Genomic DNA, 23,239 nt, shown 5'->3' on the forward strand with positions numbered 1-23,239 from the left:
GTTGCGAAGGGTCATCTCCCAGCCACCTGCAAAGAGGGCTGCACGGAGCGTGGAGAGCTGCCCCTTCCACGTTTATCTGCCTGCTCCAACTGCCAGTCCCTGGCACAGGGGCTCTTGTCCGTGCATCTGTAAAGGGTTATCACCCACACCAGGTGCTGAGGAGGGTGCCCAGGGCGTGGAGGCTGCTCCCCTCTGAGCTGTCAACCAGCTGCAGCCACCCATTCCCTAGTGGCGTTCTGGGCTAAGCGCTCACCGCTCCAAACACAGCCTCTTGGTTTCTCCAAGTGCACACTCACTATGTGGTGTAGAAGTCCCTGCCAGCCAGTGGGACCCTGAAACTGCTGTTCTGGAGCGCTTTCTATCCTTTATCTAGGGTATTTCACGGAGGAGAATTCCGCTCTGTCTCCCCTTATCTGCCGTCTTCCCAGAAGCCTACAAATATCCTTTTAAATTTGTCTTTGAACAGCTGTATCTGTTTTAGTGAAGTCATTGTTGGGTTCAGAGTCTGCCCAGAGACTGCTCCGAATTTTCCTCCGGCCAAGAGAGGCCCTGCCTTGCCAGCCCCAATCTCACCAATTTAACCCTGTGCTGATGTGATTGGGTGGGTGTAAAATATTTTACATGCATTTCTGAGACCCCTGTGAGTGGCAGCTGTCTCCAGGGGCCTGCACAGCCCGTCCTGCGAGATCCTCTTCGTATGGAGTGCAGAGCTTAATGAACGCCTGTGGCATGGTGCCGCAAGAGCTGTATTTGTCCTAACGAGCTGCTCAGGAACAGCCTGTCACCATCAGAGACGCTGTGGACGAGGCATGAACCTGCCGGACCTCCCAGCTGTCGGCCATGGGCCCTGGATAGATGACAGACAGAGGGGGCAAGAGGGGGCAAGGTTGGGAGACATGCCAGGCTGGCAGGAACCAGTGAGATCCCGTCGTGTGTGTGGGGAGAGAAAAGCGGAGCGAGAAGCAGGCGTGCACGGGAGGCACATCCTCTGCCGCATTTCTCGACTCTGAATATGGTTCATGACCCATCCACGGTGACTCCTCAGTGCTCTTTCATTTGTGCGTCTGTCAGTGGGAGGCCGGTGTGGGTGCATCTGTGGAATTGGGCAGCGTCTTCCTGTGTAGAGAACATTCTGGAAGGAGTCACGTCGAATGTTCATTGCAGTGGCCTCTGGGAAGTGGGGTTAAGGGGGTGCTCGCCTCGTCATACGCTTCAACAAAGTTTTTTAACTTTTAAAAATGTGCAGTTAATGCGTTTTAAGAGGTAGGAGAAGGGAATACCGCCGCAGGATGCACTGTGGATCTAGCTTGTGGGATCTGGAGACTAAAGTCCTGCATCTCTGGCCTGGGAGCCCAGGTCTCAGGGCCCTCAGGAACTTGCCCTCCAGAGCCCTCAAGCCTCACTGGGGCATGGCTGGCTGACCCCCCTGCAGGGGTGGGAGCCACAAGTCCGATTGGAGCCCCTCCTGTACCTGCAGGTGCAGCAGGAGCGGGATGAGCTCTACCAGAAGTTCACGGCGGCCATCCACGAGGTACAGCAGAAGACTGGCTTCAAGAACCTGGTCCTGGAGCGCAAGCTGCAGGCGCTGAGCTCTGCGGTGGAGAAGAAGGAGGCGCAGCTCAGCGAGGTGCTGGCCGCCTCCAGCCTGGATGCCGGGGCCCTCACCGTTGTGTCCCGTAAGCTTGAGGTGGGTCCTGCTCCCTCACCGTTGACACCCTCCGTCCCGCCCCTGGCATCATGTCTTACTAGCAGGGTGGGTTTGCGTGACCGAGACCCTTCACATGGCCTTAGGATGGGCTTTCAGGGGTCAGCCGTGGCCTGAGCGCTGTGTGCTGCCCCTTCTGCATGTGGCCCCTTCCTGCTTCAGGGCTCATGGCCAGGCATCGGCTGCTACTTTCTCAGCTCGGGGCTGGGCCGGGCATGGGGCAGACGCAGCGGGCCCTCCAGCCCTCCAGTCAGCAGGTGGCATGGGGTTGGGGCAGCAGATGCTGCCCTCTGGGTCCTGAGCTTGTGGTCATCTGAGAGACCTGGCCCAGAAGCAGGGGTGGAGGCCGTGTCCCCTGAGCGCTCTGCCTGGGCAGCACCAGCACCTTCCATCTGGGTCTGAGACCAGCTCTGAGGCGGCTCTAAGATGTGCTGGTTTAGGGCACAGTCAGCCACAGTGCAGGGGGCCTCTGCAGGGGTGCTGGATGCCCCCAGCCTCACCCAGCTTGGCACTGGGTGCCTGCGAAGGCATCCCTGGGGCTGGCATCTGAGCAGAGCCCAGAGCATTTGTTCCTTGCTGCACCCCAGGTCCCACGGTGCTCCCCCAAGTGCTGGTGCTGGCGGGGAGCAGGCCAGGCCAGGCCTCTGCCCTGGGTCAGCTGGGAGCACCATCAATCCACTGTGCCCCCCACCACATCTTACCTGTTTCTCAAGCTTTGGGAGCTGGAGGCGTGGCAAGCGCCTGGCAAGGGGTTCTGGGCGAGCCCTGGGATGGGGCAGGGGCTGCACTGGCTCCCTTGGGGGGTGGAGACAGAGGCACGAGGCGCCTGCCTCAACTTGGAAGCAGCTGGTCTTGACGCCCCTACAGAAGGCCCAGCAAGGGGGGCTGTGCACAGGGACAGACCCCACCGGGGCGTGGGTGGGGGGTGCCCGACTTGCCCTGCTGCTTCTGCTGTGCTCATCCTTTGCAGAGAGAGGGAGGCTCTGTGTCCAGTTTGAAGCTTCCTCACTATCTGTGGAGGTGTATTTTATCCTGAGAAATATCATGGACAGCATTTTGAGGTGATTTCTCAACACAGTTCAGCTGAGTAGAAAGGCATGACCTTAAATCCCCTCTGTTCATGCAGATGCCTGGCTCAGAAGGATCGCCTTTTTAGGTCACCTAATTTCACTTCCATGTATATATGTCTGTTCCACAGTGAAAAACATGATTACAAACAAACAAAAAACCTTCCAGACTGGCTTGCTCCATCCTCCCGTCCACCTGCTGTCCGCCCGTCCATCCACTTGTCCATTTGTCCACCTGCCTATCCACCCAGTTATCCATTTGCCTGTCCATCCACCACCCATTTGCCTGTCTACTTGTCCACCCAACCATCCACAGCCTGTCGGCCTGTCCATCTATATAACTTGTGCTAGGAGCACATGTGTTTCGTTGGATGAGGGCTGAGCCTGAGTGAGGGAGACACCAGCTGGGCAGGGTTCTGGAAGGCTCTGCCCATTGTGCTATGAGTTTGGAGCTGTGGAGAGCTCCGCCAAAGAGGAGGAGTGCAGGGCTGGGGGCAGTGTGGCCCCACAGTGTCTCAGCCAGTGGCAGCGGTGGTCCTGCCACACACACACCCCCGGGAGTCTGCCCTGGACCTGGAGGTGCATCTTCGTGTCACTCGCTGCTAGGCCTGGAGCGGAGCCGCTCGGTACTCATGGCAGCCAGAGGGGGGCCTCCCACAGCCCCTGGCTCTGTGGATTATCCCTTCTTAAAACCTCCCCCCAAAAACAAAAAACGGAAACTCATCATTTTTATTTGATTACAGAAGTAATAGCTGCATTAGAAAATGTTCTTTAAAGAGTGAATGTGGCCATTAAAACTCCAGGTTAAAAGGTAAAAATGGCTATTGAGGGACGTTTAAAACCACAGGAAAATATAAAGAGGAAAAAGGAAATTGCCAGGAAGGTGTGAGGGCAGGCTTGGCCGACTTCACCAGAGGTGTGCGCTGCAGTTCCTGCTGCCGATTTGGTGTGTTTGGGGACATTCTGTGTCTTTGTGGTCGCCAGCCCTCTTTTGTGCAAGGATTTTTCTGTTTTTTGTTTGCTTTTTAATTTTCAAGATTTAAAAAAAAATGCAGTATTTTGAATAAATAATTCACCCACTGAATTAAAAAATCCTCCCATCCTGCCTGGCTGTGGCTTCTCCCCTCTGGTTTCTGCACGAGCAGGTGCACACCTGCTGCCTTTTTAAACAATAAGGTGGCATATTACACACACTTCTCTTGCCCGCTTCTCCTGATCCCTGTTGGAACACAGAGCAGCCTCCTTCCCCCCTGCAGCTGTGGAAGGCATTTGGTTTGTCTCTAGTCTTGACTAGCTAAGAACAGCTGCAGCCTGTCCCCATGGTCTGCTTCATGTCGTGCTAGGCTCCTGGAAGGGAAGTAGCTTTATGAGTCGGGGGCTGCACAGCTCGGCGTGGAGAGCTCTTTCCGAATTGCCTCGTGTCAGGCTAGACCAAGTTACCCTCTAACCAGCACCCTCCCTCCTCTCCAGCAAGGGTCATACAGGTTTTTTTTTTTTTTTCAATTAAATTCATTTTTATTGAGATACATTCACATACCATACAGTCATCCATGGTATGCAATCAGCTGTTCACAGTACCATCATATAGCGTGCATTCATCACCCCAGTCTATTTTTGAACATTTTCCTTATACCAGAAAGAATAAGAATAAAACATAAAAGTAAAAAAGAACACCCAAATCATCCCCCCCTCCCACCCTATTTTTCATTTAAATTTTTCCCCATTTTTCTACTCATCCATCCATACACTGGGTAAAGGGAGTGTGACCCACAAGGCTTTCACAATCACACTGTCACCCCTTGTAAGCTACATTGTTATGAAATCGTCTTCAAGAGTCAAGGCTACTGGGTTGGAGTTTGATAGTTCTAGGTATTTGATTCTAGCTATTCCAATACATTAAAACCTAAAAAAGGTTATCTATATAGTGCATCAGAGTGTCCACCAGAGTGACCTCTCGACTCCATTTGAAATCTCTCAGCCACTGAAGCTTTATTTCATTTCATTTCGCATCCCCCTTTTGGTCAAGATGTTCTCAATTCCATGATGCCAGGTCCAGATTCATACCTGGGAGTCATATCCTGCGTTGTCAGGGAGATTTACACCCCTGGGAGTCAGGTCCCACGTAGGTGGAGGGCAGCAAGATCACCTGCCAAGTTGGGTCGTAGGAGTTTTTAACGTGCGGAAGTTTTTGTTTTTCCTCATACAAAGATGCTCTTTCTGTTTGTCATTTCTTCCTTGTCCACAGAGCAGCTCTGCATAGACCTTGGTTTGCTTGTTTTTTGTATTTGTTTTCAAATATGGCATTTGATGGAAGGGAAGATTTTTCTTCTGGAGCTTGGGGTCTTTCCAGAAAGGATGTGTTGGGTGCTCCTGACGTGGGCTGAGTCACACTGGCCCAAGGACTGCGGGGCCCCCGGGTGCAAGGCTGGCCCGTGGTGGGGCCCCCAGGCCAGTGACTCTGACGCCAGTCCCAGTAGCTTCCCCGGGGCTTGTGGCCACCTCCTGGCTGGCGTCAGCTCGGTGCTGGCCTCTCCTCCGGCTGTCCTGTGAGACCTTGTCTTGCGGCTAAGCCGCTGTCCCTTGACTGAGTCACTGCCTTGGCCAAAAGGCCACAACCCTCACACCCGCCTTTCTGTCCCAGGACATCCTGGAATCGAAAAACAGTGCCATCAAGGACCTGCAGTACGAGCTGGCCCGGGTCTGCAAGGTGAGGCTGAGCCCCCCCACCTGCTGCCCTCGTCCCGGGCGCCCACCCCCTCACCGCCTGTACCCCCACTGGTTCCACCAGCCCAGCCCTCTGCCTCGGGGCCCACTCTCCTGGGACCCCACGTTTGGTCGATCTGAGGGGCGGTGTCCCCAGCTGGGGATGAGGAGGGGCTGCGTGAGCAGCTGGGCCCAGGTCCAGCTCCTCCTGGCATCACACCCACGGGGTCCCCCGGACGGCAGAGACCTGTTCTGTCTCCATGCCATCCCTGAGGCTCACCCTGTCAGCCGTGCCCACCCCCCAGGTCTGCGTTGGGTTTCGTGGGGTTCGGTGGGTCCTCAGGGCAGCCCTGCACCCCCATAGTGAGGCCGCAGCACACAGACGCCCAGGTGGTCCTGTGGGATGTTGCTCGGCCAGGAAACATGGTTTTCTCACTCAGCCTCAGTCCAGGAGTGCCCCCAAGCCCTCCCCACCCGACGCCCAGGACCTTCCAAGCAGGGGAGCATCACCGTTTTGGCTTATGGGCTTTTTGCAAATCTGATGACAGCTGCACAGACCCCGCCTGAAGCTAACCCTCTCTGTGCCGAGTGCTCTGGTCTCAGCCCCCCTGCTGTCCCCAGACCTCGCTCAGGAAATGACCCCCGACCACAGCGGCTGCCCTGGGGACCGAGGCCTCTCACCATGGGTGGGCGTCGCGGCTGCCGGCTCATCACGTTCTGGCCTCTGCTGCCCGATCCGTGGCCACCTCCACCCCAAACCCAAGGCCGGACCTCCCCCAGCCACGTCCGTCTGGGCTGTTCCTTTAGATGCTTCCAGCACCTCCTCAATACATAGATGCATGAAACCAGGGCCGTCCCTTACTGTGCAGCCCCTCGGGGAAACAGCTCAGGGGGGCGGGGGCCCCAGGGAAGGGAAGGGCCAGGCCGGCCTGATTCCTGCTGGGCCTGCGACTCCCGCTCTCCCCTGGTGACTGCGGCCGTCCATCAAGCTGAGGCAGGCTGCCCTAAGCACTGCGTGGGGTCCACTCACCACCCCTGTGCACCCACCTGTGGCCTTCAAAACATCACCCTCCACATGAGAGGACAGGGCAGAGCGGCCTCTGTGGTCAGTCCCCCGGCTGCAGAGCCCGGCCCCAGGGTGGGAGGGGCAGGTAGGGGGGATGGGGCGAAAGCAGGGGGCAGCCTGCCCACCACGCAGGCCACAGCCGTCACCTGGGGAACAGGGCCTGGGGGAAGCTGCCAAGAAGCAGGAGAAATGGCAGCTTCTCCCATCGTGGGTACAGGCCTGGTGCCCGCTTGGCACAGGGCCTGGCCGGGTGCCAGCCTTGGGGTCCAGCCCTGTTGTCCCCCTGGCCGCTGGCACTGTCCCTGGAACTGGGCAGAGCATAAGAGGTGACCTTCAAAACTGTGCCCCTCAGTTCCCTGGGAGTAGTATCAGGGTGCAGTGAGTGGAGTGCTTTTACATGCATGGCTGACTGAGGACCTGTCCCATTGGGGTTCCTGCAGAGCTGGGCACAAGTGGGCACAAGTGGGCACCGCGGGCCCATGGCCTGACACTCCCTGTCTCTGCAGGCACACAACGACCTCCTGCGCACGTACGAGGCGAAGCTCCTGGCCTTCGGGGTCCCCCTGGACAACGTGGGCTTCAAGCCTCTGGAGACGGCTGTGATCAGGCAGACGCTGGGGCAGGGCCCTGCCGGTCTCGTGGCCACCCCCACGTAGCCGCGCCCAGGACCCCTCTCTCTGGATGGCTCCCCCTTTCACACACCAAGGACAGAGGTTTTGGTTTTTAGATTGGCAGCTTCAGCAAATGAAAGCTTTTCCCTTGGCCTGTCTCCTGCCTGTCTCCTGCCTGTCTCCTGTCGCGTGGAGAAGCCCCCGGGCCATTCCCACCTCTGTGAGCTGCCACTCCCCTGGGGCACGTCCAGTGTGCACCCCCAGAGCCGCCCTCCTCAGGGCCAGCAGCACCAGGAAGGCTGGGGCAGAGCCTCCACTGCCCCAGTGAGAAGAGCAACTCCAGGTGTCAGCTGACTTTATTGACGCCCTGGAAACCCCAAGGGCTGGGAGGAGGCCCCAGAGCTCTCCAGAAGCGAAAGCAAACACCCGCCGACAGGAAACCCGCTCTACTGAGTGCCTTGGTGGCAGGGACAGACGGCTCCTGCTGGCCTCTAGCTCCCCCGGTACGTGGTGTAGGACCACGGGCTCAGCAGCAGCGGCACGTGGAACTTCTGGGTCTCGTTAGTGATGGTGAAAACGACCTGGGAGAGGGGCAGACAGAGAAGGCAGCGGAAGGCAGGGAGGGGCCTGGCGGGTCATGAACTCTGGGCAGAAGCCCCCTGGCCCAGGTGGTACTCAGTAGGGGCTGAGGATGGGAGGGGTGGCAGGGATTAGGTCCAGATGTGTCCCCTGGGCACCACGGCCCGAGAAAGGCCGGGGGCTTGGATGGCGGCTCCAGAAGGGCCACCCTCGGGGTGAGCTGGAGCCTTGGCTCAGACGAAAGCTTCTCTGTAAAGGGGAGCTGCCCTCCCAAAGGCAGGCCAGGGGCGGGCGTGTCGTCGTGAAGTCTGGCCACACCCTGGGGGAGGCGGCAGGCGCCCTGTGCCCAGTGCACAGGTCTGGCTGCTGGCAGGGCCACGCCCGGGGCTGAGTCACGGTTCTGCCCGCAGCCGCCGGCGCCCTCACCTCCACATACGGGTAGAAGCTCTCCTGGCCCCTCTTGCTCCAGTAGCCCTGGGTGTCAAAGCACAGCTTGTAGGTGCCTGCCTTCATCTGGCCTGCCGCCAGGAGCCCGGGGCAGCGTCCGTCCGGGTCGGTGTAGCTGAGAGAGGGTGGAGGGTGCGGTCGGCGAGGGCTCTCCGCCTCCCCAGCACCCTCAGGCCCATGTTTCCAGGGAGCCGGCAACACCTCTGCACTTGTCTTTAATATTAGAGAAGTCACTAATACAGAGAAGCAGAAAGAAAATCGTCTCCTGTAATCTACACCACTAGCAATAATCACCATATTTGGTCCATATTATCCAGATTTCTCTAAGCACAAGAATCTGTTTATTTAGAAACTTTTGTTGGCATGAAGTGGATTAGACCTCTATTATTTTATAAGCTGCATCTTTGCTTACGTGTGTGTGGCTCCCTGGTCATTAGCTGCCTGGACATGGCTCCCACACGTGGTGCCCACAGCCAGGAGCCCTGGCCAGACCCCTGGGGGCCCACGACCCCCTCAGTCCCCCTGGGAACCTCAGGTCTCGTTCCCACCGGTAACAGGAAAGTGCCAGTTTGGGCTGTGATGTCTCAGGTGGAAAAGTAGTTGGCAGGCGTGGGGTTTGGGGATGTGCCCGGGACCCCCACCAGACCATGTCCTAGGGGAGTCTGTCCTGTGGCACGAGGTTCCAACGCCAGCTTGACCAGTGGGGGTGGGGCCAGGACCCCTGCTTTTGAGAAGGGCTGGGGGGGAGAGAGAGCGAGAACCTGCCAGGCCTGCACTTGGGGCTCAGCCCCCCCGCCCCACAAAGGCCCTGCTCGCCTTCCAGTGGTGCCTGGAGCACTCTTGGGCTCCTGACCCGGGTGGCAGAGGGACCCAGCAGGGCAGAGGCAGCCAGAAGGACCTTGGGGCAGACCCTCACCTGGGCGGCTGAGGGTACTGGTGGGGTGAGGGCTGGGCTCCGTGTGCTCAGGGGCTCAAGAGGGGGGTTCTGGCATCAGATCTGCCTCAGAGTCCCAGCTTTATCTTGTCCCTTGGTGCCTCGGTCTCCCCATCTGTAAAGGGGGCTCAGGTGTCCACCCTCTCCAGGTTGTAAGAATAAAAGGACAGAAAGTGCTGGCACCTTTTAAATCCTGCCTTGGGCCCTAACTGACCCAGCTCCTCACAGGTGTGGGCCTGGCAGGGAAGGACAGAGACCCCCAGTGCTGCCCAGCCCAGCCTATGGCAGGTGCTGACAAGAGATGCCATGCAGCAGCCCTGGGGGGGAGCACAAGGTGGGGGCAGCGGTCACCCTCCCACCCTCTGCACACCCCAGGGCTGGGACGCAGGGCTCTCGTACCTTTTCCTCAGCTCGGTCCATTGCTGGCCGTGCTCCTCGAGCCTGGACAGACAGAGGCAGAGGCCACGAGCTGGCAGCCCTGAGGCTGTGTCCAGCACATGTGTGGTCAGCGGGCTGCTCCCCAGCTCCATGCCACGGCCCTGGGCCAGGAGACACAGACGGGTGGGCAAGCTCGGGTCCCACCAGGCCAGCCTCGCAGGCGCAGACACCAGAGCCCACAGCCCCCGCAGTGGAGACCAGGCGGAACTCAAACTTTGACCCTTGGCCGAAGGGGCACAGGGACCGCCAGGACTGCTGAGTCAGTCCAAGGCGGCCGCCAGTTCTGTTAATGTTGAAGTTTAGCCACCCGGTTTGTAAACAGCCGCTGGCTGGGTCCCCCAAGTACCTCCCAGCCCTGCTGGGGGCCCATCTCCCCTCCACCAGGAGTGGCTGAAAGCCACTGCCCTACGCAAAACAGGCCTCCTGTTCTCCCGGGGCTCTCTGCATCCCCGTTCGGAGGCAGCTTGGACCCCCCCCCCCCCGCACCCCCGCCGCAGGCACCGCCGCAGGGCCGGGGTCCGGGGGCAGGGACCCCACAGCCCACACCTGCGGGCTCCCCAGGTGCAGCTGCAGCACACGCAGTCGCTGGGCAGCCCCTGAGCCCATGCCTGGCCGCCTCCACCTCTGCCCCGGCCCCCAGGGCGGGCTGCGAACACCCGGTCAGGTCCTTCCCCGCGACCCGGGCATCTCCCGGCCGGGGGCCCGGAAGGCTAACACGGCCACGGTGGGTGGGCGGGGGCGGCCCCCAGCCCCGCCCCGCCGCCACCCCTGAGGCGGCCCCGCCTCGGCGCCCACAGGAGGGGCCTGGCGGTCTTCGCCCAAAGGCGGGCGCCCGGGGGGCAGACGGGGCGCACACACCTGCGGGGCTCCGCGCGGCTCCTCCGCTGCTGGAAGTGGAGGCGCTACCTGCGGGGCCGGGAACGGGAGGGGCCGGGGGCGGGAGGGGCTCGGAGGGCGTGACCAGGGGCGTGGCCATGCACGGGAGGGGTAGGGGCGGGGACAGGAACAGGATGAGCCGGGGGCGGGGGCGGGGCGGGGCCAGGAACGGGAGGGGTAGGGGCGGGGCCGAGGGCAGTGCGGGGGCGGGGCCTGGGGCGGGGCGGGGCCAGGAACGGGAGGGACAGGGGCGGGGGCGGAGCGGCCAGGGGGCGGGGCCTGGGGCGGGAGCAGGAACGGGCGGGGAGGGGCGGGCCAGGGGACGGAGGCAGGAACAGGAAGAGCCGGGGGCGGGGCAGGGGGCGGGGCCTGGGGCGCGAGGGGCGCGCGGCGCGCAGCGGGTGGCTCCGGAGACCCAGAGCCGGGAAGCCCCTCAGGGGCCGGGAAGGCCTGGGTCCTGACTGCCCCCCGCCTCAGTTTCTCCGTCTGCAACATGCCGGCGGGAACGACTCCCGATTGCTGAGCTGGCTTCAGGCGCAGCTGCTCTACCCGCCCCCCCTCAGCTGCTGCAGCGGGTGGAGAAGCCGCGGGTTGCCTTAGCCTCGGGTCCGCGTGCACGCAGAACAGCCCGTGTGCTGTTCCTGTATCAATCAAAGCCCGGGTTCTCCAGATGTGGCTCTGGACAGGCAGGCGCCGCAGTGCTTGTTGCCTGGTGGTCTCGCCCTGGGAGAGCTGTTCTTCTTGCTAAAATGCGTGTTCTAGTGATTTGAGCGTAAGCAACTCTCAGCAAGGTTGGAAGTGTCAAAGTGAGTAGTATCTACCCAGGGTTAAAACACACATAATGTTTGATACAATTTCTGTTTCCAGGACATAAGCCCACAGAGCTGCAGCAGGTAGGACAAAGCCGGTGGACCCAAGAGGCCTGAAACCAGCAGGCTGTCCCCTCCGGGGACCAACTAGATAAAGGAGGTCCCCAGGCGGTTAAAAAGGGTGAGGCCTAGTCACGTGGAGATCAGCCTCAAAGGGGAACGCGCCTGCCTTCCCGCTTGCACGTTGATTTGCAGCTCCCACAAGGTCACCGAGATCCGCTTGTCTTACCCTTGCCACAGCTTACAACGTGGTCGTCATCATTATTATCCCCTTCTTCAGGCCGGGGAACCAAGGCCCAGGACAGTCACGGACTGAATATTCTCTGGGGGGAGAGGTGACCAGGTGGCAGTGCCCCCTCCTGAGATAAGAAGTTGTGGATGGGGTTGGTTGGGTAGGTGGAAGGGAAATTTATTTTTTCTCTTTAACCCTTTGAACTATTTGTTAGAATTTTTTTTGAACATGGGCTTGAATCACTTTTTTTGCTTTTTTTTTTTCATGAAATATGACATATGTACATAGAGGTGATAACTTTCCAAGTGCAATTTAACAAGTAATTTGAGAGCAAATTTAAAAGAATGTAACAGGTTACATTTCCACCATTTCACTTCTTACCTTCTAGCTATTCTGATGCCCTAGCAACTAGGAAAAAGAAAATTATTTAGAGATTCAGTATTCATAATCCTTTGTTAAATTCTTCTGGTCTGTTCTTACTCCTTCCTCTAGTTTAATCACTTTCCTGATCTTTGGGGATGTCTAGGCAGTGGCCACCCTAACTTATTCATGTTGAAAAGGGGTGTCCACGTTATGAGAAAGGGAGACACATCTAGTGGATGTTCTTGAAGAGGCTGTTGCCTCTGGGTTTTGGGACTTAGCTGGCATGGGAGTTCTCTGGAGGATTTAACTTTCTGAAGAATAAACTTAGTGAGTGAAACTTTTATAGAGTCTGAGACAGGGACCTGGGTATTCTTCAGGGTTTTCAGGACTACTTTTGACTTGGGCTTATCATACTGTGGCCATTTGGGATATCTAGCTGATGAATCAGCTTTTAAAAAAATCTCAAATGTCATGAGTAAACTCACAAAACAAACCTTTTTTTTGGTGGCACCCTTCAACCCCCAGGAGGGCCCCCTGGGTGGGGAGAGAGTGTGAGTGGCAGGGGGTTGTCATTGTTTCCTTCAGGACCCACTTCCCATCGTGCTTTTGACTCAGACCCAAACTAACACAGATTTTCTCTGATGGTCGCCAAGTGCTGAGAAGGGAACAGGTTAGTGGGGATTTCAGAGCGTGGACATTGGTGCTGAGACGCGGGGAGGGGTGGGGTCTCTGGGGAGCTGCTGGCTCTACAAGGAGGCAGCGGAGCTGGGGTGCAGCGAGGGGCAGGCTGTGGGGGGGACAGGTCGGGGCTGAGGCTGGGGAGCTGCGCCGAGGGTCTGGGTCTCCTCCTAATCACATTTGGCCCCCACAGACCGTGAGCGCTCTGAGGACACGGGTGTTGTCTTTTTGATCACTGTTCTGCCCCCGAGTCTAGAACAGGGCCTGGCACACACTAGGTGCTCAGTAAATATTTGTTGGATGGACATATGAATAAACAGATATGCACGGAGGGGCAGGGAGTGTTACGTGGCAGATTGAAAACCAAGCACCTGTAGGGATGGGAGAGAGAAGGGGAGAAGGGAGGGAGGGGAGAGGCACACGCAGAGCAGAGGGAGAGAGATAGAGAGTGGGGGAGAGAGAGAAGGAGGGGGAGAGAGAGACAAGTGCAGTGTTGGGTCCTGGGACCACCAGAGCCTGCTTCCCAGCCCTCGTGACGCTGAGCTGCTCCAGGGACTTCCCCGGCTACAGTGGGGAGGGAGGGCACTGCTGCCCGTGACTGATGATGGCCTTGGGGGTCGGCAGGCTGGCCTTCGGGGTGTAGCCGGGGCGCTCTGCAACGAGGCAGTGGCTGCGGGGGCTGGTGAGTACAGAGAAAGTTTTGCTCTTCCGCCCAAGACCAGCCCCAAAGCAAGCGTGACGAATCCCACAGGCTTCCGAGAGGACGGTCGCCTGTAAAATGGTTGTCCTCAGGGCCCCTGCGCAGCTCATCCCACCGCCCTCCACAGATCCTCGAGAAGCTCAGACCATCGCCTCCCAGAGTGACCTGGCCAGTGCATCCTCAGTCCCAGCGCCTGTGGACCCGTGGGGTCCTCGTGCCCTTAATTATCTGTTCTGCACTTACAGGGGAGACAGGTATGGCCAAGGTGCTTCTATTTTCACCACAGGATGCTCATTCTGCAGCAGACAGAGCCGTTTGTTTTGCCAGTTAAATAAGGAGTCTTGTGTTTGGCAATTTCTGATTTACTCCGGGGACAGGAAGGGCTCAGCACCGGCTTGTAGGTGGTCACCCCCGAGCTGGTTGGTGCCTTAGCAGGAGGGACACAGTTGACTGCACCACTTTCTGGGCCCTCCTGATCCCTGGCCTTTCGGTCCAGCCCGGAGGTGAGCACACTGATGACCCTGTGTCCCAGCAATGGCAAATTTGTTGCCCTGAGGCAGGGAAGGGTCTTGGCTGAGGACACTGTAAGCGATGGCTGTCGTCTGCCTCTGAGACTTGTAATTTCCAGTTTTATCTTATTTTCAGCACCAGAGAATTGGGGCCTCGACGTCCATTCCAAACTGTCAGGGAGCGTGTGCAGACACCCACAATGCTAGCAGGTGCTTCCAGGAGGGTGGCTGGGGACGGCCGCACGGACAGCCGCATGGACAGCCGTGCAGACAGCCACACGCGGCTGCATCCCCTCCCTGGGAGAAGGCAGCCGGGGGCAGCCTGGGGGACGAGGAGGTGCTGCCATCACAGCAGAGTATGGACCGACCCCTCAGGTTTCCTTGGGCCCGGAAGGACCCTCTTGCATTATGTTTCCTGTTGGTCCAGCTCTGTGGGGTCCTGTTTTGGGGTCCTCCCCACTCCCAACCTACTTGAGCAAGCCCCAGAGGGCATCTGTTGCTCAAAACCAAACAAATTTAAAAGCTTTATGCAAACCTCCATGTGGAGACTTGGTCCACCTGTGGGAGTGACCAACCCCCGCCCCAGAACCCCGGGGGCCACTTCATGCTGAGGCCCCTCCGTGAGCTTCCCGGAGGCTCCGTATTTCCCGGATTCTACCTCCACCTCTTGCTAATCCATCTTTGTAGGTAACCTGGTAGGCTCCTTCCGTCCCGGACCCTCAGAGACCTCCTGGGTGAATTTGGGCTCGTTGTCCTGCTCCGTCACTGCCATCCCTTCTCTTTGGGGTCCCACACAGCACCCCTGATCGATGACTCGGCGTGAAGGAGCAACTGGGAAAGCAGGAAGGGGAGCAGAGGCGGGAGGGGCCGTCAGCCCCACCGTCCTGCTGCTCAGGAGAGTGCAGGTCCTCAAGGGCGTGGCCAAGACTCCCCCGGCTCCTCGGAGAAGCCTCCCTTCTCCAGCGGGCGAAACCCGCGCCAGGGCTCTGCTGCATTCCGTTCCCTCCAAGCTCTCCTGGTCCTGCCCCCCTTGTCCCTCTGCAGCATCTCAGGCACCTGCTGCCTGTGACCCGCTTTTCAGATGGGACCATGGGATGGGCAGGGTCTGCCCCACGGCCGAGAACTCACTCATCTGGCTTTCCCCTGATAGGCTGTGCTCTAAGATTCAATTCTGAGTTTACACACTGTGGTTAGTCCGTGTTGGTGAGGTATTATAGTGTTTGCCTTGGTTTCTGGCGCAGTTCACTAAAAATGCTGTCTATAGGATCCATTCACCTCTTTGCATGCCTCACAGCTTCACTCCTTCTCGTAGTTGCTCAATATTCCATTGTGTGCACACACCACAGTTCACCATTCTGTTCCTCAGTCAGTGTACCCTTAGGCCACCTCCACCCATTGCAGATCATGAATACTGCCTCCACAAACACCAGTGTGCAAATGTCTATTCATGTCCCTGCTCTCAGATCCTCCAAGTAAATGCCCCCTGATGAGGTTGCGGGACCTTATGGCCCCCACATACTTGGCTTCTCGTGTGGAGTCGGATTTTTGAAGACGCTTCCTGGTGCCATGGATGGCTGACAGGGCAGAGCTGGAGTTCAAGGACAAGCCAGCCCAGCCCCAGCAAGGCTTTCTCCACCTGGCTTTGGCTCCTGAGCAAGCTGGCAGTGTCCTTGCCTGGGCAGCAGGCAGAGCAGAAAGTGGGGGCTCAGCTGCAGGAAGGCAGCGGGTGAGCACACTTACAGCCTCTTTCCCCCTTCCTAGCAGCAGTGAGACCACCGGGGGAGCTGAGGGAGTGGTGGGAAGGCCTCGTGGGGGCCCAGCTGGTGTCACAGAACATCTGCGGACAGGACTAGTGGCCTCAGCTGCTGCTTCTCAGTGTCAGCCACCCCGGGAAAGACGTGGCTGCACTTACCCTGTGAGCCTCTTCAAATGGGATCCTGGCTGCCGCAGGCCCTGCCAAGCAACTGCCCCCCGAGCCCTGCCCAAGCCTCCTGACTGCCCAGCCCCCCCCCGAACTCCCCTAACCTCCCTGAACCTCCCCAGAGCACCCCCCAAGCCCCCCTGGAACCCCTCAAGCCCCTCTGGAGCCCCTTGAGCCTCCTCCGAGCCTCCACCCAGCCTTCCCCAAGCCCCCCTAAGCCCACCAAAGTCTCCCCCGAGCCCCCTGGAGCCTCCCTCTGGCCCAGCCAGCAGCTGGTGGGATGGTGCCCCAGGCCATCCTCCTCAGTGGCCCTGGCTGGCCTTGAGTCTCACAGGCTTCAAACCACTTGTGGTGACACCTCCCTGTGCCCCTTCCCCACTGCCTTGCTGCATCCCCTGGGCCACACCCGAGGGAATGACTTGCTCTTTTGACTTCTGTGCCAGTTTGGATGTATTATGTCCTCCAAGAAAAGCCATGATCTTTTAATCCAATCTCGTGGGATATTGGGATCAGTTTGTTTCCATGGAGCTGTGACCCACCCAACTGTGAGTGACGCCTTTGGTTGGGATGTGACCTCTGATTGAATGTTTCCATGGAGGTGTGGCACCGTCCATTCAGGGAAGACCTGGATTGGTTCACTGGAGTCTTATAAAAACTCACAAATAGAAGGACCTCAGAGCTGCAACTAAAACAGAAATTTTGGAAGACAGCCTTTGGAAGCTGACATTTTGGAGAACGCCATTTTGAAACGCAATCTGGGAGCAAGCAGACACCAGCCAGTGCCTTCCCAGCTGACAGGTTTTCGCACGCTGTCGGCCATTCTCCCGCGAAGGTACCTGTTGTTGCTGCCTTACCTTGGACAATTTATGGCCTTAAGACTGTAACTTTGTAACCAAATAAACCCCCTTATAAAAGCCAGTCCACTTCCAGTATTTTGCATTCTGGCAGCATTAGCAAACTGGAACAACTTTGCCTCCCAGGACTGTGGTGAGGATTTTGTGGGATAAAGAGACCTTCCTCTGCTCCTAGAACTGGCTCCCACCCCCTCAGCTTCCTTGACCCTGGACCTGTGACCTCCGTCTTGTTCCTTTTGGAAAATGCTGCTTGTCACATGGCAAGAAAAGGCTTTATTGTGGGTGATTCTTGAGATCTGCATTTCATCCTTTCTTTGCTGAAAGAGAAGCTTCTGGAAGCAGCTCTCCTCCCTCAATTGCTATGAAGGTATTCAGTTCAACCCCATAAATGTCTGTGGGCAGATATGGCCTCAGGTCTGCCTGGAGAGGACATGTAACCTAACCTCCCTGTGCCTTAGGGACTGTAAATTTGGGGTAAGATGAGGCTCTTTGATGGATCAGTGTTTCCTTTTGTTTTCTTTCTGTTATTGTTCTTTTTCTCATTGTTGCACCCAGCCCTGCTGTCCTGCCCACTATCCCAGACCCTAGCCCCAGGCAGGGCTGGGCCCGTGTTCACCTCGCCCACCCCCCCACTGAAGGCCTGTGTTGCTGATCAGCAGACACCTCCCTCCCACCTGAGATTCCCCTCCTCCCCTGCACCCAGACTCCACCTTCCTCCCAGCTTGGACCCCCGTGGGGGTTCTGGAGTCATGTGGAGTCTCCGAGTGGGGAAGGGGTGATTCCCGTGTTCAATGACTTAAACAAAATCTTCCCATTTAAAATGTCACATTGCACGTGGAAAAATAAAAACAAATTAATAAAAAGAAAAAGCAGTGCAGACTGAAAAGGAAAAGAAGATGCTCAGTTTCTGTCGCCTCCTGGTTCCCATGCCCCCTCCTTTCAGGCAAAGCAGCTCTGGGCCCTGGGCTCTGAGCTGAGTTACTTGGTGGGGCCCCCTTTCCTTGGCGTGGATGGGGGTCAGGCCAGGGCAGCCCTGGATGGGACACACCCCTGTGGCAGCTGTGCCCCGAGCAAGGAGGGGGGGCCTCACGCTCTGAGGCTGGCAATGAAAGCAGCTGGTGATGGGTGAGTTTTCAGAGACCCCAGGAGGGCCCTGAAGTCTGGCCCAGCTGTGCACGTGGGCTGCAGCACCAGGGTCACAGTCCGGGAAGTGGGGCTCCCCAGAGAGGGGTCTGGAGGGCGCAGCTGTAGGTCACGGGCTCCAGGGACCTCGCTAGTCACCGCCGAGCAGGAGTGTGTTTATAGGTGGAGGGAAGATTGCAGGAGGAGAAAGTGGAACAAGACGAGGTTGAGAGAAGAAGCTGAGAGCTACGCAGGATTAAAAAAAAAAAAATCTTATTATGGAAAATTTCACACCTATACAAAAGTAGCAAGAATATACTCTTCACCCAGATCCAATAATTGACAACTCAAGGCTGATTTTTTTTTTTTTGTAATTCTCTTTAGATATTTTGTCTGTGAATATTTCAGCATCTCCCGCAAAAAGACAGGGGCCTTCGTGGGCTGCTTTGACTCCTGTGACCCTCGTGGTGTGAAGGGGAGCATGCTGGCATTTTGGCCAAGTAGAGCTGATGTCGGTGAGTCTAACGGGCACAAACAGTGCCAGGATGTGGGGCCTTTGTGCCAGTGACACTCGCCGCACTCAGAGGTTACTGAGGTCAGAGGGGCTCGGGGGTGCAGTTTGGAAGTGGTATGCGAGGTGACTGACAAGAGGTCCTGTGCCCCTGAAAGAGCCAAGTCACAGCCCAGCCCCTGCACCAGCTCTTCCGCTGAACTGTGCACGCACCGGCAGCTGCAGCAGGTTAGGTTTCTTCTTCAAGTCTGGCTGGCTGCCCTGCCCCTGGCTTCACGCTCCATGAATTTAGGATGGGTGGGAGGGGGCTTAGGGCTCATGGCGACCAGGCGGTTGAGCTCTAGCCCAGCAAGGAAAAGGGGGTGTGCAAAGTTCAGGGGTCCCCAAGACCATCCTCAGTGTGCCGGTTTGGATGTATTATTTCCCCCAAAATGCCATGTTCTTTAATGCAATCTTGTGGGGGCAGACGTGTTAATGTTGATCAGGTTGGAATCCTTTGACTGAGTGTTTCATTTGATGAAATGATTTCCGTGGAGATATGGACCCTCTGCTCTCAGGTGGGTCTTGATTTAATCACTGAAGTCCTATAAAGGGCTCACTACAGAAGAACCTCAGAACAGCTGAGAGGGACAGTTTGGAGAGTAGCTTAGAGAGACATTTTGAAGATGGCCATTGAAAGCAGACTTTTACTGACGCTTTGGAAATGCTAGCCCTGAGTTTCTCCAGAGAAGCTAAGAGAGGATAAAATGCCCCAAGAGCAACATTTAGAAGAATAAACAAGAGCTGAGAGAGGAGCTGGAACACAACTTGTGATCAGCAGATGCCAGCCACGTGCCTTCCCAGCCAACAGAGGTTTTCTGGACACCATTGGCCTTCCTTTGGTGAAGATATAGGCTTGTTGATGCCTTAATTTGGACATTTTCATGGCCTTCAGACTGTGAAGACCAAATAAACCCACTTTATAAAAGCCAATCCATTTCTGGAATTTCGCGTAATGGCAGCATTAACAAAGAGGAACACTCAGGTTCAGTAATTCACTAGAAGGGCTCTCAGAACTCAGCAGAGCTGCTGCATTCATGGTTCCAGCTTTTCCCAACACATATATGCAAATTGAAGTCTGCAACAGGAAAAGGCACATAGGGCAGGGTCCAGGATAGGCCAGGTGTGGGTTTCCAGTCGTGGACAGAGCTTATCCTCAGCATCGATGTGTGACAGCAGGTGTGGAATATTGCCAACCATGGAGGTGCCCCCAAAACTCAGTGCCCAGTTTCACTGGGTGTCCTTGGTCTCCAGCCCCTCCAGAGGTCAAGCTGATGGTCCATGGCCCAAAGCCCCCCACTGTAAATCACATTGTTAACAGAGACCCGCTGGCCTGGCCCGAGGCCCCTTGGTAAACGGACACTGTCTTAGGCAGGACATTCCAGAGGCTTGGAATGACCTCCCAGGGGCTGAGGGCAAAGGCCAAACCTTCCTTTGGGCAAAGCCAACCTTTCCCCCCACAGAGCAGGATAGGGAATCTTGCTTCTGTAACCAGACCACGCAGTTGGTGTCCGATAAAATACAGACTGATGAATTAAGGTGTTTCCGTTTGCTAAAGATGCCAGAATGCAACATACCAGAAATGGGTTGGCTTTTACAATGGGGATTTATCAGTATACAAATTTACAGCTCTAAGGCCATGGAAATGTCCCATTGAAGGCATCAACAGGACGATATCTTCTCTGAGCAAAGGCTGCCAGCATCTGGGGCACATCTGTCACGTGGGGGAAGGCACATAGCAATGTCCACTGGTCCTTGTCTCCTGTGTTTCGTTTCTTTCAGGTTCTGGCTTCAGTGACTCTTTCAGTTTCTGTGGGCCCTCTCTTAGCTTCTGCAGGGACATCTCTCTAAACAATCTGGGCTTTCTTTTACCCTCTCATAAAGGGCTCTAGTAAGAGGATTAAGACCCAACTTGAATGGTGTGGGTCACTTCTCAGAAAAACAACTTAATTAAAAGGTCCCACCCACAGCAGGTCTGCCCCCATGGGAGTGGATTAAAAGAACGTGGCCTTTTCTAGGGTACATAGCCCCAAACCAGCACAGAATGGATGAAGCAACTCTATTTAGAAGAAGATTAAATTTCCTTTAGAGAAACTTGCTCCCTTCTTGTCCAAGAACATTCTGCCCGGACCAGGCTGTGACCCTGAAACCTAGTCTCTGTTTTCCAGATTTCCATGCAGCCTCTGCCCAGCAGCTGGTGAGGGTAATGAAGATCCCTACTTCTCTTCCTTGCCCACACCAACCCTGTCTTCTCAAGACCCAGCTCTGGTCTCTGCACTGGGAACTGGGGAATTTCATTCATTCATTTGTTCAACTTTTTTTTGAGCACTATTGCATGGCCCCCCTGTAGCTTTCCAAAGACAGACATTTTGCCAGCCCAGGAGCTTATGTGTCCGGGGAACCCAGTCTAGACTGGAGGGACAGAGATGGCATGTGCTGAGGGAGAGGACGTGGCCAGGCCACGGGAAGGAGAGCGTGGCTCCAGGTGGGGGGCAGCTCCTCCAAGACCTTAAATCCAACCATCTCTGGATGCAAGGCCAGCAGGTCGGGCATGCGGGGAGGTGGAGAGGTCGATGGGCTGTCCATGGAGGGCATTCGGTCTGTCTTGGCTGGCTGGCACTGCTGTGACAAACACCACCTGCTGGCTGGCTGGAGCCACAGGAACCTACTATCTCAGTCTTGAGCCTGGAAGTCCACACACTAGGCATTGGCTGGGTGAGGCTGTCCCCAAGATCTGCAGGGCTCTGGGGGGGGGGCTCACCATCACACGTGACTCAGTATCTGCCTTGTCACAGGGCCACCTGCCTCCTCCTCCCTCTACTGTGTCCAGATTTCACCGCTCACTAGGACTCCAGTCCTGCTGATTAAGACCCACCCTGATTCAGTTCGCAGCATCTTAATTAATACCATTGTCAAAGATCCGATTTACAAATGAGTTCATGGCCACAGGACCAGGGCGAGAACTTGAACGTCTTTGTCGGGGGCATGAAGCAGCCCACAGCAGCCTTTAAATAGGTAGGGGCACAATTAGAGCTGAGGATACCTCCCACACCTTTTTATTTGGACAATTTTCAAACATACAGAAAAGATGGAAAAATAATTCCACCTAAGTATACTCATTGCTTAGGTCCAGCCTCGGGATCTGCTATCTGAATAATACCAGTGCCTTTTTTCTCCAGGTTAAAAGCTCTCAGATCTGTTTCACACCCTCAAAGTTTTCTCTTCGAGGGATGGTCCATCCTTAACTTAGAGACTAGAGATGATCACCACTAAGATCACCTGAATGAAGGGCCTTTGCCCTGCTAATTATCCCAAGATTTGTCCCTGTCACAGGTTCAACTCCTTACACTTCAAACCTGTGATCTGTTAGAAAAGGCCTGAGCCTAATCAGGTCGTGATTTAGTGGGTTTGGGCTTCTTTCAAGCAACTTCCCACTCAATTACGAGTATAGGGACAGACAATAGATTTTTTTAAATTCATGTTTATTGAGATGTATTCACATATCATGAAGTCATACAAAACAAAGCGTACATTCAGTTGTTTACAGTACCATTATATAGTTGTGTGTTCATCATTAAAATTAATTTTTGACATTTTCATTACCACACACACAAAAATGTTAAGAATAAAAATTAAAGTGAAAAAGAACAATTAAAGTAAAAAACAACATTGGGTGCTTTTTTTTTTTTCTTCCCCTACTTTTCTACTCATTCATCCATAAACGAGACAAAGTGGAGTGTGGTCCATATGGCTTTTCCAATCACATTGTCACCCCTCATAAGCTACATTTTTATACAACCATCTTCAAGATTCAAGGGTTCTGGGTTGTAGTTTGATAGTTTCAGGTATTTACTGCTAGCTATTCCAATTCATTAGAAACTAAAAAGGGTTGTCTATATTGTGTGTAAGAGTGCCCACCAGAGTGACCTCTCGGCTCCTTTTGGAATCTCTCTGCCACTGCAGCTTATTTCATTTCCTTTCACATCCCCCTTTTTGGTCTAGAAGATGTTCTCCATCCCAGGATGCCGGGTCTAGATTCCTCCCCGGGAGTCATATTCCACTTTGCCAGGGAGATTCACTCCCCTGGGTGTCAGAGCCCATGTAGGGGGGAGGGCAGTGATTTCACCTGCCAAGTTGGCTTAGCTAGAGAGAGAGGCCACATCTGAGCAACAAAGAGGCATTCGGGAGGAGGCTCTTAGGCACAATTACAGGAAAGCCAAACCTCTCTTTTGCAGCAACAGTCTTGCCAAGGGCAAGTTCTGTGGTAGAGGGTTCAGCCCATCAAACCACCAGTCCCTTATGTCTGTGAGCACATCAGCAACCATCCAGGTGGGGAAGCCCAATACCCCTGCATTCTCCACCAGCTCCTCAAGGGGGCTCTGCATATTTTTTCATTGTTTTCTTTTTTTTAATTAACACTTTTTTTTTTAAATCAACTATATTAAAAAAAATTAAAAAAACATACAATAAAAAATTTTTCAAACAAACCATAACAAGGGAGTAAGAAACAGACAACTAACCTAAGATAACTACTTTACTTCCAACATGTTCCTACTCTACCCCAAGAAAGTTACCTAATATAGCAACATTTCTGTGAACTTGTTCCTACAATACCCATCAGAAATGAACAGACCATAGTCATTCCTGGACATTCCCAGAATGTTAAATTTACCCACGATAGCTTATCTGTTCTTATTGGGTTGTCATATCCCCTTCCTTAATTGCTCTCTATCGCTAGTTCCCCTACATTCTACATTATAAACCATTTGTTTTACATTTTTCAATGTTCACATTAGTGGTAGCATATAATATTGCTCTTTTTGTGCCTGGCTTATTTCACTCAGCATTATATCCTCAAGTTTCATCCATGTTGTCATCTGTTTCACGAGACCGTTCCTTCTTACTGCCGTGTAGTATTCCGTCATGTGTATATACTACACTTTAATTATCCACGCATCTGTTGAAGGACATTTGGGTTGTTTCCATCTCTTGGCAATTGTGAATAATGCTGCTAT

At 55.4% G+C, this 23,239-nt stretch overlaps 2 protein-coding genes across 3 annotated transcripts in view; one reads left to right on the forward strand and one right to left on the reverse strand.

The window, feature by feature from the left end:
• The window catches only part of GAS8 (growth arrest specific 8), a 35,998-nt gene extending 27,562 nt beyond the window's left edge, over positions 1–8,436 (forward strand). The window contains 3 exon segments of the mRNA XM_037815973.1: positions 1,478–1,687; positions 5,414–5,479; positions 7,048–8,436. Coding sequence (XP_037671901.1) covers positions 1,478–1,687; positions 5,414–5,479; positions 7,048–7,197 — 426 coding nt within the window. The 3' untranslated portion in view covers positions 7,198–8,436.
• On the reverse strand, positions 7,491–10,304 carry LOC119518677 (5-hydroxyisourate hydrolase-like). Of its 2 annotated transcripts, XM_037815972.1 has the most exons (4): positions 10,097–10,290; positions 9,512–9,651; positions 8,158–8,293; positions 7,491–7,733 (listed from the first exon to the last, which is right to left on the reverse strand). In XM_037815972.1, exons 1-4 carry the CDS (start codon positions 10,154–10,156, stop codon positions 7,644–7,646), a joined length of 426 nt encoding a protein of 141 aa, XP_037671900.1. In that variant the 5' UTR covers positions 10,157–10,290; the 3' UTR covers positions 7,491–7,643. The 2 variants fall into 2 exon arrangements, with proteins under 2 accessions (XP_037671900.1, XP_037671899.1); XM_037815971.1 differs by having other exon boundaries at positions 7,491–8,293; positions 10,097–10,304.
• Between the last annotated feature and the right edge of the window lie 12,935 nt (positions 10,305–23,239).

Source organism: Choloepus didactylus, chromosome 22 (assembly GCF_015220235.1).
Source record: "Choloepus didactylus isolate mChoDid1 chromosome 22, mChoDid1.pri, whole genome shotgun sequence".
Lineage (NCBI taxonomy): Eukaryota > Metazoa > Chordata > Mammalia > Pilosa > Megalonychidae > Choloepus > Choloepus didactylus.

What these genes read in the sequence shown, in the direction of transcription:
- LOC119518677 (XM_037815971.1), bottom strand. Translation starts at nt 10,156, where the DNA reads ATGGGCTCAGGGGCTGCCCAGCGACTGCGTGTGCTGCAGCTGCACCTG. An exon ending in TGCACCTGGGGAGCCCGCAG is followed by an intron (nt 9,652 to 10,096) that starts GTGTGGGCTGTG and finishes CTCCTGGCCCAG; the next exon opens with GGCCGTGGCATGGAGCTGGG. An exon ending in TGGACCGAGCTGAGGAAAAG is followed by an intron (nt 8,294 to 9,511) that starts GTACGAGAGCCC and finishes ACCCTCTCTCAG; the next exon opens with CTACACCGACCCGGACGGAC.